The sequence below is a fragment of the Sinohyriopsis cumingii genome, unplaced genomic scaffold, assembly GCF_028554795.1.
Source record: "Sinohyriopsis cumingii isolate HCF-2022 unplaced genomic scaffold, ASM2855479v2 utg000972l, whole genome shotgun sequence".
Classification (NCBI taxonomy): domain Eukaryota; kingdom Metazoa; phylum Mollusca; class Bivalvia; order Unionida; family Unionidae; genus Sinohyriopsis; species Sinohyriopsis cumingii.
In genome coordinates this window covers 1,204,715-1,221,488 of record NW_028315949.1, presented here as the reverse complement: position 1 = coordinate 1,221,488, position 16,774 = coordinate 1,204,715, and the positions used below count along the sequence as shown (strand labels likewise).

Genomic DNA, 16,774 nt, shown 5'->3' with positions numbered 1-16,774 from the left:
ACAAGTACGATTCTTAACATAGTTACGTTCAACGACGACTACTCACGATCTGTTGCAACAAATATGCTGTGGCTTAAATATACCGAGGGCGGAAATACAGTTTCAAACGAGATTGTTTATTTTGATGAACCTGTTGCTGGAGCTGATGTTGCTGCCAGAGCAGTTGTATTAAAAGATCTTCTTATAGCAAACGCCACTACATTTGGAATTTCTGCATCAGATGCATCTGCAAATACAGATGATACAAGAACTTCTCTGATAGAAGCTTGTAATATTATTGGAATTACTCCACCTGGAGCTGCGGATGTTCGAACTGCAATGTTAGCAATCGTAAAAAGGATAACAAATATAATAAATATTAGAAATATAGAGCAAAAATAAGGTTATGTTAAACGACTAAAATTTACATATAATTCAGATCAAATAACAATGATGCTTCTGCTTAGCACAAGATTAGGATTTTCCGCTATTTCAATAAGGTATTTCGTGGTATACAAATTACACTTATACTTGACCAAGCAGATCAAAGCGATTGTCTGATTACCCTGCTGCTGCTGGTCGACCTGCTCCTGGTGATGCTTTTAATAATTTTAATTTTATATTTTCACGACGAGCGCTGTGGATACCACGTGTCGTTCAGTCGATCGATAAAACAATTGAACTTGATGCGATGTTGACTACGTTTACCTAGAAATTGTAATTTATGCAAAATAAGATTTATCAAACAGCAGTACCAAATTTGACTGATAACACGTGACGAATAACAACAGCGCCAAGCAAACAGTTGCCAAGACATGTCTTTCAGTGTTTCAACAACAAGCCCGAGGTAATAATCAAGTTCGAAACAATTCTCTATTTCACAGTCGAGATGTCAGAGGAATATTTGTTAAAATAAGTTTTAAACAATATCCTGGGCGAGCAATCAATGCATTTTTGCAGCTAATGATGCAGTATTAGCTCTTATCAATGTGTCTCATGCTCACATGTATCTGATAGAGGCTATGCAAAAATTTGCGGAAGATGACAGTGGATCTCAAAGTTTTAATCGAAAAGGTTAGCAAACTTTATCCGATATTTCACTTTGACGTATCAAAACATTCAGAGAAAGCTGTTGAATCAACATCTGATATTGAGGTTATATGGACACTAGGAACAAAATTGATTTTTCTAGAAAGCGGCGGAATGTATTGATTTTCTAGCAAGAATGACTTTACAGCAAGTGGTATAATTTTAGCAAAGAAAAGACAAATAAAAAACGATGAGAGATATTATACATGATATGAACTTATCGCCGGGACAAGTTAAAAACTAACACAAGCTATTGTTAAACGACAATCTGTTTCTCTGAAGATAGATTTCGGAACGCAAAAAGGCGGAACGCACAGTGATCCACTGCCAGCAAAAATGATGCTAACACAAAGACAAATCAATAAAATGCGACTGCAAAAACCTTTTAATCATAAGTTTATCAGCAGCACAATTTACAACAACGGCAGGAAAAGGAAATAAGTGGATGCTTTCTGGGACCTGTACTAGCAACTATTTCAAAAACGGTACTACAGAAGTTATTTCGAGTATTAGGAACATTAAAAATAGCTGCGGCATCAGGTGCGATATCTGGAGCAACTAAAAGGGCTGTCAGGGGACGGTATAAAACAAATTGTGTAAAATGCGAAATATTTCACTTTTGTCTAATGATTATAATAAAAAAACGCATGGGAAACGTAAAACAAACACGAAATGTGAAACAACTAAAAAAGATGATTCAAAGGCAACGAACCGCAAAGCTGTCCTAGGTGGAATAATAGGGTCGTTGCTAGCCGGAATAGCGTGAAGTTTTCTTCCCAGTGTATTGGGGATAGGACGTGGGAGAGGACGAATGCTACCTGGTACCCGCTGTTAAACAACTTTGAGATTCTAGATAAACTGAAAGATATCAACGGATTTATTGGAAAATTTTTAAACGATGAACTTCGACCTCCAGCGGTCCAATCACAACCTAGGGAACTTCGCTGTCTGCTGACAATTCGAATTTGAGCTATAAATTTCAAAATTTCAACGATAGTTCTGGTACACATTGGGTAGCACTTTACAGCAACAACTACTTTGTTTCGCTTGGTCTACATCCGAGTGATGTTATCAAACAGTACCTGCTATCATCAAAAAAGTACCAAAAAATCAATTACTCTTCTAATCAACTTTAGCCAGTTGGAACTGTAGCTTCTGGAAATTACTTTGTTATGTTTATCAAACAAATGTATGGGACGCAAGCACAGAGTGCAAAGTACTCATCGGAATATTTTCTGATATTTATATTGCAGTTTACACCGTAACCAAGCTTGGAAAACGACAAAATTGCAATTTTATGTAACAAGCAAATATAAAAATGACAACGTATTGCATCACTTGCAGAAGTAAATCAGACAACACAGACGAAACTATGGAAACAACTAAACATGACAGACTAATGCTGAAAAGTGTTTGTGCTAGCTGTGGCAGAAAAAAGAGGGTGTTACGTAAACAAGCTAAACTGACTGACTCACTAATTGGAGATCATGGAATGCAAAGAAATCATAATGTTATTTTAGTCGATAATTAAAATATAATAAAAAAGCAAAGCTTTTCAGGTAAATTTAAAGCTGACTACGATCTGTGTACAGAGCAGTATAAAATAATACCTTACTATCAGTATTGTAATCAGCGCGCTGTAATCGGATCCGGCTTAGATATTCACAGATTAATTGGCAAATCACAGAAATCGAAAGGTGGATGCCATTTCGCAAGTACACTGGACATTGAAACCAGCTCGATAAACAATTTGATGAAAATGACAAACCAATTCCAGGGCAAAACCATATAATTAGATCGATTCAATGGCAATGCCACATGACATATGTTACCGTGACAACGAAGATGATAAACCTGGTAGGGATCGTGTTCTGCTTGACGAACTAAGAGATATGAAATCAAACGGTGACCTGTTTCACAGGCTGCGAGAGCAAATTGATCGTATTCTAGTCGAAAGTATTACTGGAACAAAATATATGCTTGGGCTTGGTAAGGCGCATGCGCCTCAGCCCCTGTTCGGAGATGGTGAAGTGCAGTCTACTCTTGCACATGAACTGCATAGACCTAAAAAGGTTTACTCGACGTAAAGTCGTCGCAAATGCGGTTGATGACATTCGGGCGATAGATCTTGCTGATATGTCAAATACTGCACTGTACAACGACAACAAAAGGAACCCGATAAACGTTGTTAATATTTTTAGTAAATAGGGAATACGCGTTTAGTGTATCTGTTGCATATAAAACAGGAAAAACTATAACTAACACGTTAAGATATATTATTACCAACACATAATGAAAACCAAGTAAAATGTGGTCTGATCATGGAGCGGAGTTGTTTAATAAGTAATCGAAGCAGTTTCTGGAACAAAATAAGTTGATCAAGCATATCACTGTAAATGAGGGAAAAGTATCATTGTTCAGAGATTGTATCGTACGTTAAAAGAAAGACCTATAAGCAACTAACAGTTAAAATACGAACAGGTATGTTGATTATCTGCCAAAGGTTGTATCGGATTACAATAACACTAAACATAAAACACTTGAGATGTCGCCCAACGAAGCTGTTAATAATCCAATACGGGTGAATGAGAATATGTACTGAAGACACAATCTTAAAGTGATATTTCAAAAAAAGAGTCACTCCAAATTGTTCAGAGGAAGCATTTGTTGTGGATAAAATTTTGACAACAATACCTGTTACGTATAAGCTGAGAGATCTTGCAGGAGAGTATGTTATTGGAAGTTTTACGAACAGGACCTGCAGCGGACAAAGCAGGATACATTCGTCATCGAGCGAGTAATAGCAAGAAAAGGCAAGCGACTTTTAGTCAAATGGAGAGGTTATAGAGACACGTTTAGTAGTTGGATACCAACTAGGGAAATAAAAAAATCTTTGATCAGGTCGATAGCAATCCAATCACATCAAATCGTTTCGTATTTAAAAAAAAACAGAATTTCTCTTCACTGGCCTGCACAATGATATCAAATAATGTCTTCGTGTCGAGTGCAAAGTAATCTGCATCAGGTTAAAAATCTAAACAAACAGAAAATCAAATATTATTTTTTTGACGAACATAAACGTTTAGTGGTCCACGATTCATGAATGGGTTTAACATCTCCCAGAATATCTGATGCTCAGAGATAGTAAAATTAAACATTTTAGTAAGATGATATTTTACATTCTACCGTGATATTCCTGCGTCATAAACTAATTCATCTTGAGGTATTATACCTAGTTCATCAGCAAATGTATCATCGACGGCAGGAAATATATATGTTTCTAGGTAGAATTTGATACTTTTGCATTATTTGGATGCTTTGCATCTTGACTATTAACAATATTGAGCTTCTTCGAATCCTGATGTAAATCACACTCGGAGTGCTTGCACTCTGCAGTCTCACGATCGAGGTCAGAGGAAATATATGACAATATATTTGCAAACAAAAATGTTGTTTGGGACAACTTATATAGATGACTTTTATCTAAGTACTGTAATGAAATGACGAAATAAGAAGCTAAAACCTTAAATATGAACCTGCTACTCGACGCTGTCATGATATTTATGAGCAATGAAAAAAACAGAAAAATACGTACTAGTTGAACACGATCCTTATTCGGCGTTTAGCGTGTTACTGACAGATTCTGAGGTATCAGAACTTGAGAAATACTATTAAAAAATTGTTAGATATGACAGGGATACTGTTATAAAGTGGGTTCAATGTTGTTTGACAAGGGAAGATATCAGAAACTTTCTGAAAATTGATATGTGAGTAAATTGCTAGCAGTGGAGTGCAAAACACTCTAATTTTTTCTTATTACTCAGATAATGTGGTGATACACGGCGATAGCAACGTTATAGTAGAACCATACTTTTTTAAATCTTGCTCAGTAATGTTGATATATGAATATATATGAAGAACTCGTTGAACAATTGTTGCAAACGTTCTCCTTATGTCTACCTTGCTCTACCTTTTGAATTTATCTTTTCTAAGTCGTCTGTTAAATATTTTTTCAAACTGTTAAATGTTCAACCATTTACTCTCTCTTACATTCAACTCTTTCCGATCGTTCTTGAAATTTAACTGTATTCATTTCATGTCTTCCTGAATTGAAATGTATGACAAACATATAAATGAAATAATGGAATTTATTAGTAAAGCTGATTGTTTTATTTTACACACTTGAACATATACTTCGCTGTATCATACTGTGGAAATTAGAACTAAGTGCCATTCCAAAGTACACTCCAGGGCATCTTTAGCATTCTGGCCAAATGTGACTGGTTCAATAAAGTTAGATTTGTTTTCTTTCATAAGCATTACATCCATAAGTCTAGGCTGTTGAGGAAGTTCTAAATTTCGCGTCGATTAATTTCCATTTATGTAAAAAAATGGCCAATATGTTGTACAGACTCAGTTTATCTATAATAAGGTACTCTATATTTTTCTTCTTCAGAAATTTCAAGATTCCATATTCTGACACAATTTCGCTATTTGAATGGATACATAATGGGTTTTATCAGAAGATAAAAAATAAAGCAGTAGAGTTATTTCTCGTGAAGAATATAAACAAAGTCGAAAAAGCAAAATGGATACAGAAAAGGATAGGTGGTAGAAATTTAGTTAAGAGAGTTGGAAAAATATGATGATTTCCTGGGATTTCATAATCTTTGTTAGGATTATATCTATATCTGTAGTGAGTGCTAGTTTGATAACATACAATCACGTACATTTTAATAGTCAATAGCGAAGAAAGAAAAATATACTAACACTAAATAAATGTATACTGGCTGCCTTGATATTGATGCAGATTTTTCTTAGGCTTCATTTAAAAGAAATGTTATTAATTTATTGGTTATTTACGAATTCTCGTATCTTTCATTCAGATGACAGTTTGTCATTTGTAGACCTGTTATCACCGACTTTCATTTATCTAATGTCTAATCAGTGAAAGTTTCACCTGATTTCATGTTTCGTTTCAATGCATTTTTAGTTCTCGCCATGTAAATTAACTTAGAGTTAACACCATTATGATATATGTTCTTCAGGTATTCAATGAAGACTAGTGGTTAGTTATCTGCGCTTGAAATATTATAGGAGGCGCAACCATTATTAGTGCAGCTGCTGATATAAATATAACTATAAATGTACTTTCAACACTATGTTTGGACATTAATCTTGGGATCAATAGTTGGTTTCATGATGATTCCTCAGATGAGAGAAAAATAAGGAAAACAAATGAGAGGATTAAAGAAGGAATGACTGATCTGGTTGAGAGGTTTTATGCTAAAATGCGGCTAAGAGCACATTTTACAAAATGTCATGAATCATGGCGAAAACATAAGTGGGGGGGGGCGTATATAAAATTATTGTACGATGGCAATGTAGTTCCGTGGTCGAAGGCACTAACCATTATTTCACAACTCAGGTAATAGTTTGTAAAGAAAGTGTAATTTTATCTCCATAAGGTAAAATATGAAGTTTTAAAACATATGCTTGCTCTTCGAAGGTGCTTATGTGTCATGTTTGATTCGGTCAAAGTGAATATTTTACATGGAAGTCAATTTATTTTTCCATCGAGTTCCATTTCAGTTTATAGGTTTTAAACGGATGTACACATTTCTCTCGCAATAAAATGTAAATCAATACATTAATCACAGAAATTTACTTAGCTTCAAATACAATGTATTAAATTATGTGATATACCGTCTACCTAGGGGTCCGGATGTATAAAAACAACGATATCTTAATACAAATCTGTTTTCTAACATTTAGTTTGCAGATTGTCCGACGACGAGAAAAACAAAAACCTTTGGTCAGCCAGATATATTGGGACCATAATATTGTACATTTCTCCGACACATAAACACTTATTGTGATGTCAAGGCAGATTCGAAGTTTAATGGATTACAACTGGAGAAACTTCTAGATGATTTATGCGATGAGCGTGTCACGCAGCTTCATAATGATACGTTTCAGCGGTACATTAGAGTGTCATATGATGCCGACTTTACATTTATTGAGACCAGCTGACACGCTAAGATCAAGAAGAGTGTATGCTATGTTGTTAATGTCTAGTCGAACAGTGGGGATCTGTTGTAGAAACCCAGCGTGAATACGCTGATTGGTTGGGGCGATACTTAATGGTGCTGTTATATTTTTAGAGAAAAAGTCAATAAAACTGAAGACACTTTTACACAAAATGTTCAGTTTTTTTCCCGGTGCAAAATGATTATTGGAAGCCCACTTAAGGCGAGTACATTAGATATTCAAGAATATTGAAGCACTTGTCCCACGACCCATGATCTATCAGATTCAGAAATGACATTTCTTACAAAAATTTTTTTAAAAGGATCTATAAATCTTTCCTGGAATTTCTAGAATGCACATTATCTTTGAGGCAGCTAAAAATAGAATAGTGACGCTTGATCATTATTAATTGCGCCTTATGCCAGAAGAAACCGGCTTTTAGGAAAACATTTGTTAACTAAAATTAGCATTGATCAAGTTGTTGACATTAAAAAGATAAGAATAGGTCAAAGTATCGATAAGGAATGGAGGAATAAAATAATTTCACCGCTTGCTGTGTCATATTTAACATTTAACAGAAAATATACGTTTCCGTTACAGAAAGTTATTGCTTGATGAAAACCATTGAAATTTGAAGACAACGTCTTTGCACTGATGCAGATACATGTGCTTTGACTGCGAAATGCTCTTTGATTGTGTTTACAACCAATAACCCTCAAATCAAGGACACCAAATACATACACTGGCATTTATATGAATGAAACATTGATAACTGTAATGGTTAAAAAGTTGAAATGCTATTTTGAGTCAAATTTCAAATCGGAGCTTGTTTTGTTGACAAATAGTTTTAGAAGCCGTTGTTAAAGTAAACGAACATTATCGCATAGCCTATACAATCGGAACTGAAACAAAATAACAAAAGAATGAATGCTCTAATCGTGCTTATTTACAGCACATCGTTTAAAAACCAAGATTGCAAGCAAACACTATAACACACACATATATTGGGTAAATAACATTTATGTGTGGTTTGAAACAACATCAGTTCTCTAATTATGCAACTTAAAACAAATGAAAGTGATATCTAAGGCCAATTTCAATTCTGTACTAGTGAAGGGATTTGTTAAAATTTCAATGTTTTGGCTAGGTCTATCACTATCACCTCCAGCGAGTTTTGTTTGCTCCACACCGAACACAAGTTACAGCGATCGCAGCTCTACCATTACGCGTTTGAACTCGAGATGGATTTTCAGTACGAGATTTTATGAAGCATGGCACACAATATGTTGCATAACTGAGTTATACAACAAATGATATTCAATATGGCATCGACGGTATAAACAAAAGCTGAATTTACCGTCATTGGCGAAGTCCTAGGCCATCCAAGTACAGTGACATGTTTCCAAAGTCAGTTCGCGAGTTACTTAATGAAGAACTTTGACGGGGGATTTCGTGAAAGACCGACGCAGATTCTACAAGTTTTACATGTGAACATGAATCCACACTCAGCTCAGTCATCAAGATTAAGACTGCATAAGAGACTGACATCACACGATCGTCAGTGAGAACAGTTCTCGGTTGGCCCGAAGACATTAATAAAATTCCAGAGGACAAACGAATCTTACGTGAATTCACAATACATTGTGAGGATCGCTTCAGCGATTCAGAATAATTTAACTTATGACGTCATAAGTGGCAATTGTAACTATCAAAGTTACATACTGTTTGGATTTTCGTCAACCGTGGAAACGGGTGATTTGATATTGATTACTCCCGCGGCGTATGTGTATCTTCCAAGCCACAATCACTGGTTTACACATGATCGTTATGCCCTTATGCAACAGGACGGGTACATGTTTGACCTTTGCGAGGAGATCCGTACAATGCATCTGTACATGGGTGGCCGACCTGATATTTAATACAATGACAATCGTACGTGGATGTGTGATAACATTACAGGTTATTAACGAGAAATAATCCATATGCATGACATATTACGAAACTGGACATGATAAAGTTGTTCAGTGGTTAATTGCAGGCGTACAAAGCGCGGAGGAAGCTGACCCAGTGACAAGAATGACAGTGATTAAGCAATGATACGGCAAGTGAAGGAAAAGAGTTCACAATCAAAGATTGTCCAAACAGAACGCGAAGGAGCGTGGACCAGGATGTCTTTACCAGAGAGGAAACTAACGTGGAATTATATTTTAACATGTGATATCAGACCATCTATCATCAGCATTGAATTGAAATGTACGATATTTTGGCGTCTTCGTTTATCTGAAATGCCACCAAGCATAATAAATCTTTTATTGCATCGTATTCTTATTCCAAGGGATGCGGGTTTTATACTCACACAGGCCAGCTCGAATCGGCTGCTTCAGTGTGCTTCTTTTGCATTGTGCTGAATCGTTCCATATGACTTTCCTTCACTGCATTTGTAACATTTAGCGCTACTGTTATATTTATTAATTGTATGTTTGACATATTTATCTATTATTGTTATTACTCCACAAAATCAGTGTGCCGTACACACTATTCAATTTCTTAAGTCACAAGTTATTATATTTATTCAGTTGCACAAAACTCTTTTGAAAGGAAATCTTTTGCCTGACTTTAGTATGAATTATCGCTTCTTTGAATTTAATTAAAAAAATTGTATTCTACATTTGATTGATATTTTGGTTTGGTTTTGGGGTCATATTATGTATTGTTGCATTTTAAATCAGTAAACGTTTAATACAATCTGATAATTTTAAACAGGTCGTGTTGTAATGCAACGATATCAATATCTGAACAGAATGTTAAATTATTTTCTAGTTCCGATGGGTTGAAAGTATGGCTGACAATATTTATCTTGAAACATGATGTACAAGAGAATAAGAACATTAATTTCTCTATCTTTAAGACCAAACATACTATTCTTGCGTATTTTAAAAAGTCAGAACAATCACTAACAACTGTGAACTAGCATTACATTGAAATCAGTAGCTTTGTTATTCTTCTTCAAGTGGACGAGGACCCAAACGAAGTCTTTACAGGTATTAATTTCATGTTAGATATATATTAGGTGTTTTGACAATTCAGTTTGATAACGTTCATTACTCTGACTAAAAGAAAAACTGACTTTACCAAAAGTACAGTTAAGTAAAAAAAAGGCTCAACTCCAATAATGAATCCACTATAACAAATTAAGCGTTAGCAAAAACAAAATTTAGTAAATGTATAAAACTATTTATTGGACTAAGAAGTATCATAGACGACGTAAATCATTAAATGTTGAAGTTCCAATTTTACAAGAATACACGATTGATCCAGTTTTCTCAGTTCTAGATGGTTTGTGAATGTAAAGTGCTAATGTTATGTATCGATTTTATTTAATTGAATTTAAATGTTACAAATTCATTTCATAAGTCCTGCCATTTTTACTGCTATTTGACCTTTCAGTTTCATCAAATATTGTTGTTATTAGACTAGTTACTAACGGAATTTGTAACATATCACAACTTTCAGAGCACCCTCGAAAAAAGAACGGAATTACGAGAGAGTTAGGGTACTGAATTAAGGGGTGGCACACATTTTTATTCTAACTAAATATTTGAACCTCGTTTAAGCCTAACATTTGGATTATTTAAAAGACAAGTTTATGTCAGAGAGCTTTTTCTTTAAAACAAATTATTTCCTTCCTTCCAAACATTAGTTAGATTGGAATAATGGTAAAATTTATGAAACAAGGCATCATTGGGACTATTATCAAATGGAGCCTAATCTTTGGCCTTCTTTATAAGAATAGATCAACAACTGTCTCTTCATTATTAACAGAATCGCAACTTATTCTGCCTGCTAAAACGAAAGAGCATGGTTCATATTAAAACAATAAAACTCGTATTCCTTTGTACCAAAAGGTGTTGAAGTTTTCATGCTATAAAGAAAAGAATACTGATACATAAATAACGCCATCAATGAGTAAATACTGACCGAACTGATCTGCGAAGCTTCGGTTAATACACAAAAGAAATGGAAATCGCCATAAGACAGAAAACAAATTTTATGATTGACAATACATACCGCATTCTACAGGGGGTTTCCAGTCGTCAGATGTTGCTCTGTAAGGTGGAACATTGTCGCTGTCATGAACATGGCTCCAAGAACGATAGTTCTTAATGACTGTGCTGATGTAATATGACGAATTTCCTCTGTAAATATTATCTGAAAATATCAAATAAAGCTTTTACAGCAATGTAATGTACATGCCGTTGAACATTCATATAAATTCTTTTTAAAAATGAAACTATTTTAGCGCAGCTTGGTTAACTATTCACGAAACTCCTCATGTTCAGTGAGAAACTCAACTCAACATAAGCGAGTTTTTCCCTCATGTGAGTGTCCACTCGATTTATGATTAACGAACACCCTTCTCATCAAATGTGAGTGAACTCAGTTGATCGTAAAATAAAATCAAATTATTAATTGAGTAAACGGTCTGCTAGCGAGATCTCCAGTTCAAAAAGTGCAAACGGTGTTTGTAGCTAAGGAGACATGTTCACCTCCGTAAACAATATTTTCGTCTGGATCGGCTTTTCATGCATTGTGTGTCGCATAAAACATGAATCATAATGGACGAAGGAAAAAGATGTTTCATTTGGACTGGAAAAAGGTTGTGATGGCAGCGAGTGTGTTGAAAAGAAGGTATTTATTGTTAGAACAATTAAAGATTGCGGGATCTGAAATTTATTAGGAGTGTTCTTTTAGGATACATACCATCAAACATATTTTCTGACTGGCTCTCCAACAAACATTGTAATTTTGTGCCAACCAGGTTGACACTTATCAAGCATGCCTAAGTCAATTTGTTTGAAACTTGTTTCTCTCGATATCATCTATATTGTATATGAGGAGACTTCCATAGCAAAAGGTATGGCTTCCGAAATTACTGCATGGAAAGTTCTGTGTTTGAATTTCTTTTCTAGAACGGCTTAGCCAGTTTCAATCAAACTTGAAAGGAATGTTCATAATGGCATATTGTATACAAACTTATCTCTGGGATGGTTCAACCTAACAACCACATGAAAGCCAATATTCTGTATTCTTCTTTAGTATTGCTGATAAGCGTTTGATCAGACTTTGCAGGACTGTTTCACTGGACACGCTCTGTCAAAATTATATCGGGGTTGGCTTCCGTAGCAAAGTTGTTGTTTACACTACTTCAGTATTGGAAACTTCTTTTCAATTTTTACATTAGACTGATTGATTGATTGCATTTTTACGGGGTATCAGCACTGTCAGGCTATTTAGCGCCATACAAAAGGTTACATGTATGATTATTTAAAAGAAATCAAATGTTTCTTATCGACAAGCGATATAAATATTAAACAATTATAAGCAAAACGATAAGATGGTAAGGGTAATATATAAAGCTTCCCAATCAACCGGGAATGTAAATGGATATTTGTTGAAAAGGTATTGAGTATAAAGGACGGTATATACAGTACATATAATACAGTACATATAAATACTCAAGGTGAAAGCATAATCAATATCTTAGAAAAAATGTTTACTTCTTTCAAGAATTCAAAAATAGAAGAGGCGTTTATTGTATCAAAAAGTCCCTTCATGTCATGCACATTGTATTACTGATCGCGCATAGGTTGTAGGTCGAAAACTATCATAAAGTGATTAACAGTGAATAGTTTATGTCAAGAAACGCACTCTGGTGGGTCTTCGCCTTTTAGTATGTGGGAGTGGGTTATATGAGTATGACCAATTCTAATTCTTGCAATGACTACCTGCTCCCTACGAATGGTTCTGTAGGAAGGGGTCCATTCTCCTAGGTTTGGCTTGATTGCATGAAGTTATTCACTGCATCATTCCATGATGCTTGCCACTTCAGATGGTTCTGCTTTTGCATTGCCTTTAATACTAATATGGTTGGGTAGCAACATTATGCTATATTGTAGGAGGCACTCACTCAGTATTTGTTATGAGGATATTGGCTAATAATTGATTTTCCAGTTTTCTATTGTGTAGTGAATGAAGTACTGATAGTGAGTTGGAGAAGATGCTGTTTAAAAAAGTTTGTGTTCGATATATCACAGAACAAGGTATGCTGCTCTCATTTCGGCTGAAAATATAGATGTACCATTTGGTAAGCGAAATTTTGGTTTTTGTTATCCAATAACGTTGGCTTCAGCAGCCTTTTCCTCACCCTTTGATCCATCATTATAAATTCGTGTGCAGTTTTTTAATTCGGCGAGGAGCTCATGATAAGAGTTGTGGAAGATAGAAGGGTTTGTCTCAGATTTTTCCATCGTGTAGCGTAAAAGGTAATTTCGATTGCTTAAGTGTCCAGGGAGTTGTTTTAGAGAAGGATGTTTTCTGAATCTTAGAAAGATCAAATTTTATATTGTCAAGGCTGGATGATATTATAATGCCAAAGGAAGGTGTGTCATATGGTTTATTTTCGTATAAGGATTTGTATTTAGGTTCAAAAACAGCCGAAAAAGCAGGCTTCAGAGGGTTTGATCTTAATTTGAGAGCATACTGTGGGGAAAGCATTTCTCTACAATGTGATATAACTATTTGCGCTAGGGCAAGGATATTTATGATGATGGGTGAATAGGTAGTGTTATGCAATGGAAACAAAGCAATATTGACCATTGGGGGGCCAGCCGAACACAGGAATGAGGTCACATGACTCGTTCAGCCAATGGAAGATAGTTAAGGGGTATGAATATATAGGTAAGCATCCTTAGCGTCACTTGCAAAGAATTCTTGGAGGTACGGGTAGTATATTTAGAGAGCAAAAATTTTACATTTTTCTTCTTTTTTCTTTCGATCCTTTTAATTGTTCCTGTTTCTTTGCACAATTATTTCTCATAACTGTGAGGATCATTTTCTTGCTCGCACTTTGGAAAGAAGACGGTTAGTAGAATTTTCTTTATGTACATGGCCATCGTCTACTTTTTGGAAAGACAATGACAAAAGCACTTATTATGGGCCATTCACTTTGTAAATGGTTAGATAGGTATTTGAGCTCCAGGACGGATCTTAGACTAGTTCCGTCTTTTAATGTAACGGAAGTTTGTAATGTAAACATGAAGGGTATCGGAGGGCTCACAATCGACAAGTTTTTGCGCCTTGACATGAATGAAGTCCGCGATTTGAAGTGTCTTCTTATTCTTATTTAACATTGTGGGACCATAATAGCAAATTTGCCCTCGATAGGCCTCATGTGAGGGAGAAATTTCGCTCAGATGGCATTCATTTGTCCCCTAAAGGACAGTGGCACCTTTATAAGTCATTTCGGGGAGCTCTTCTCAATGCATGTTACAAAATAACGCACAATTATTCAACGATCACTAGGCTAGGTTAGCTCTTGTACTAATTTTGCTTTCAATTTCATTGGTATCTGCCCACAAAGGGAGATATCAGGCCAGGTCACGTACCTGTTCCTTTGTTTTTCGTAAACAACCTTAGTGTCTGCCATTGTGGAGGCACTGGGTCAAGTCCCGTACCTGATCCTTTTGGGACTTGTTCCTGGCAAGCCACTCTGGTCTACATAATAGGGGTTCCCCATAATAATTTTGGTGCCCCCCCACCAAGTTTAATGATTATATACCAAGGTATCCTTGTTCTTAATTATTTCACAAGGGGTCCTGTATGAGTGGCTTCCTGGAACATGTTTCAATATCTTTTGTTATCTGCACACTTTGGGAGATAACAGACCAGGTCCCGTACCTGTCCTCTTTTTCTTTTGCACTTTTGCATCAACCTGTTGGCCTGATAACAGGTCCGGTTGCATACCAGAGGTATCCTTGTTCTTCATTATAAATTATTTCACAATATATATATATATATATATATATATATATATATATATATATATATATATATATATATATATATATATATATATATATATATATATATATATATATATATATATATATATATATATATATATATATATATATATATATATATATATATGTGTGTGTGTGTGTGTGTGTGTGTCTATCAATGAAGAAATTATATCAGGTAACCTTACATGCATCGGTTTGCCAATGACAATTTGATCGTGCATTTTTCATTAAATAATAACATGCCTTGTGCATATGACCATACAAGGTAGTCCATATTACATGTTTCTTACTATTCACTATTATGTTTGATATATTATTTTTTTCTAACATAACCAGATCATGCCACCCAAGCGCAAAGCAGCAGCAGGGGTTGAAAGGGCTGTAAAGAGGGTTCAGTCATCTGGTTCACAGATTAGAGCAGTTGATCGCCAAAAACAACAGCATGGAGCTGGAGCAACACATGCAGATACAGTTGACCAATCTACCGTTGACAAGTTTTTGTATATAACGTTTTTATATATAAAAAAGTAATAGCATGGTTCTTTCGGTTACATGTACATTATGGTGGTCTCAGCTCCCAAATGGATTTTTTTTTGGTTTGATGGTTACAAATTTACATTCAGGTCTGAATTTAAACTATGTAGTTTATCAAATACTATGTTAAAGTAATTTTGTAAATAACCTTATGCATGTTAGATCATATGAATATATTATTATTTTCAATACAATTGTCACTTATGAGGCCTGTATCAACAAAACCGTTTTCAGTGTTATTCGTTATGCTCAAATTCTTACTTTCCTCATTAATGTTGTTATCCTCTCACACACACTTCATCACAAATGTGGTTAGGTCGCTTCAGCGAGAAGGCTTACACATGGGGAGGTCTTAAATGCTCCCAGAGCGAGTCCTTTTCCTTGATGAAGCATTGGGCCAAGCATCTTCAAATATGACTTTCTGGCTGAACCATAATCAACACAACCATAGTCCAGCTTGGAGCGAATAAACGTTCTATATAAATTCCGTGTCAGTGTGCGCTACCACTTTAAGTAAATCTAGAGATTGCAGGGATTTAGCTTTCAAGGTCTTTATATGTGGAATGAAGGTTAGCTTTTTGTCGAAGATCATACCTGGAAATTTTGTTTCCTCATCAACTGGTACATGTGTTCCGTCCAGCATGAGTTTAAATTTATCATGGTTTCTTCATAACTGACAGAAACGCAAACATTCTGTTTTTGACTTTGAAAATTTGAAATTGTCGGTATTGGCTATGTCATATTTTGAATTAATATTACTATTGTTCAATTTCAGATGTCGGAGAGAACTGTGTTTTCTCTTTCCATTTATTTTGCGGATTGTGTCCCAAACTTTCTTAATAGAGGAACGAGAGTTTAAAGATAGATCATATTTCTTTCATGATGATGCTTTGCTTCGTGTAATCGTGATGAGAGCTTTGGCCCGAAGAGTAAGGTACTTACTTAAATTTTCGGTGGTCGATTCATACATTTTCTCATTTCTTCTCTGCGTTGTCTAATGGTCTCTTTACATTCTTTAGTGACCCAAGGTTTTGGATTCTTTTACAGTTCGGTGAGGACTTGGGAATGGATTCTTCTGCAATCTCGATTAAAATATTTGGCTTTTTGAGCATCGGTCTTCATGATGGCCATATGTTTGGACATATATAGCAACGAAGTAGAATCGGTAGGTATATTTCAACCTTCACTTGCAATAAGCCAACTTTGACCACTCTGGGTACCGATGGTTTGTTAAAGGTGGGTACAGTGGTGTTTGTGTCCTGCAGAATGTTGTTACGGAC

General features: G+C 35.3%; 1 protein-coding gene across 1 annotated transcript in view; it reads right to left on the bottom strand.

The window, feature by feature from the left end:
- Positions 1-14,923, bottom strand: part of LOC149772934 (uncharacterized) — a gene marked incomplete at its 3' end in the record, with an annotated part of 39,187 nt that extends 24,264 nt beyond the window's left edge. The window contains exons 1-2 of the mRNA XM_089947100.1: positions 14,836-14,923; positions 11,167-11,307 (exon numbers count right to left, since the gene is read on the bottom strand). Of these exons, the coding sequence (XP_089803226.1) occupies positions 11,167-11,307; positions 14,836-14,923 (229 nt within the window). The remainder of the gene's footprint in view (positions 1-11,166; positions 11,308-14,835) is intronic.
- Positions 14,924-16,774: the final 1,851 nt, after the last annotated feature.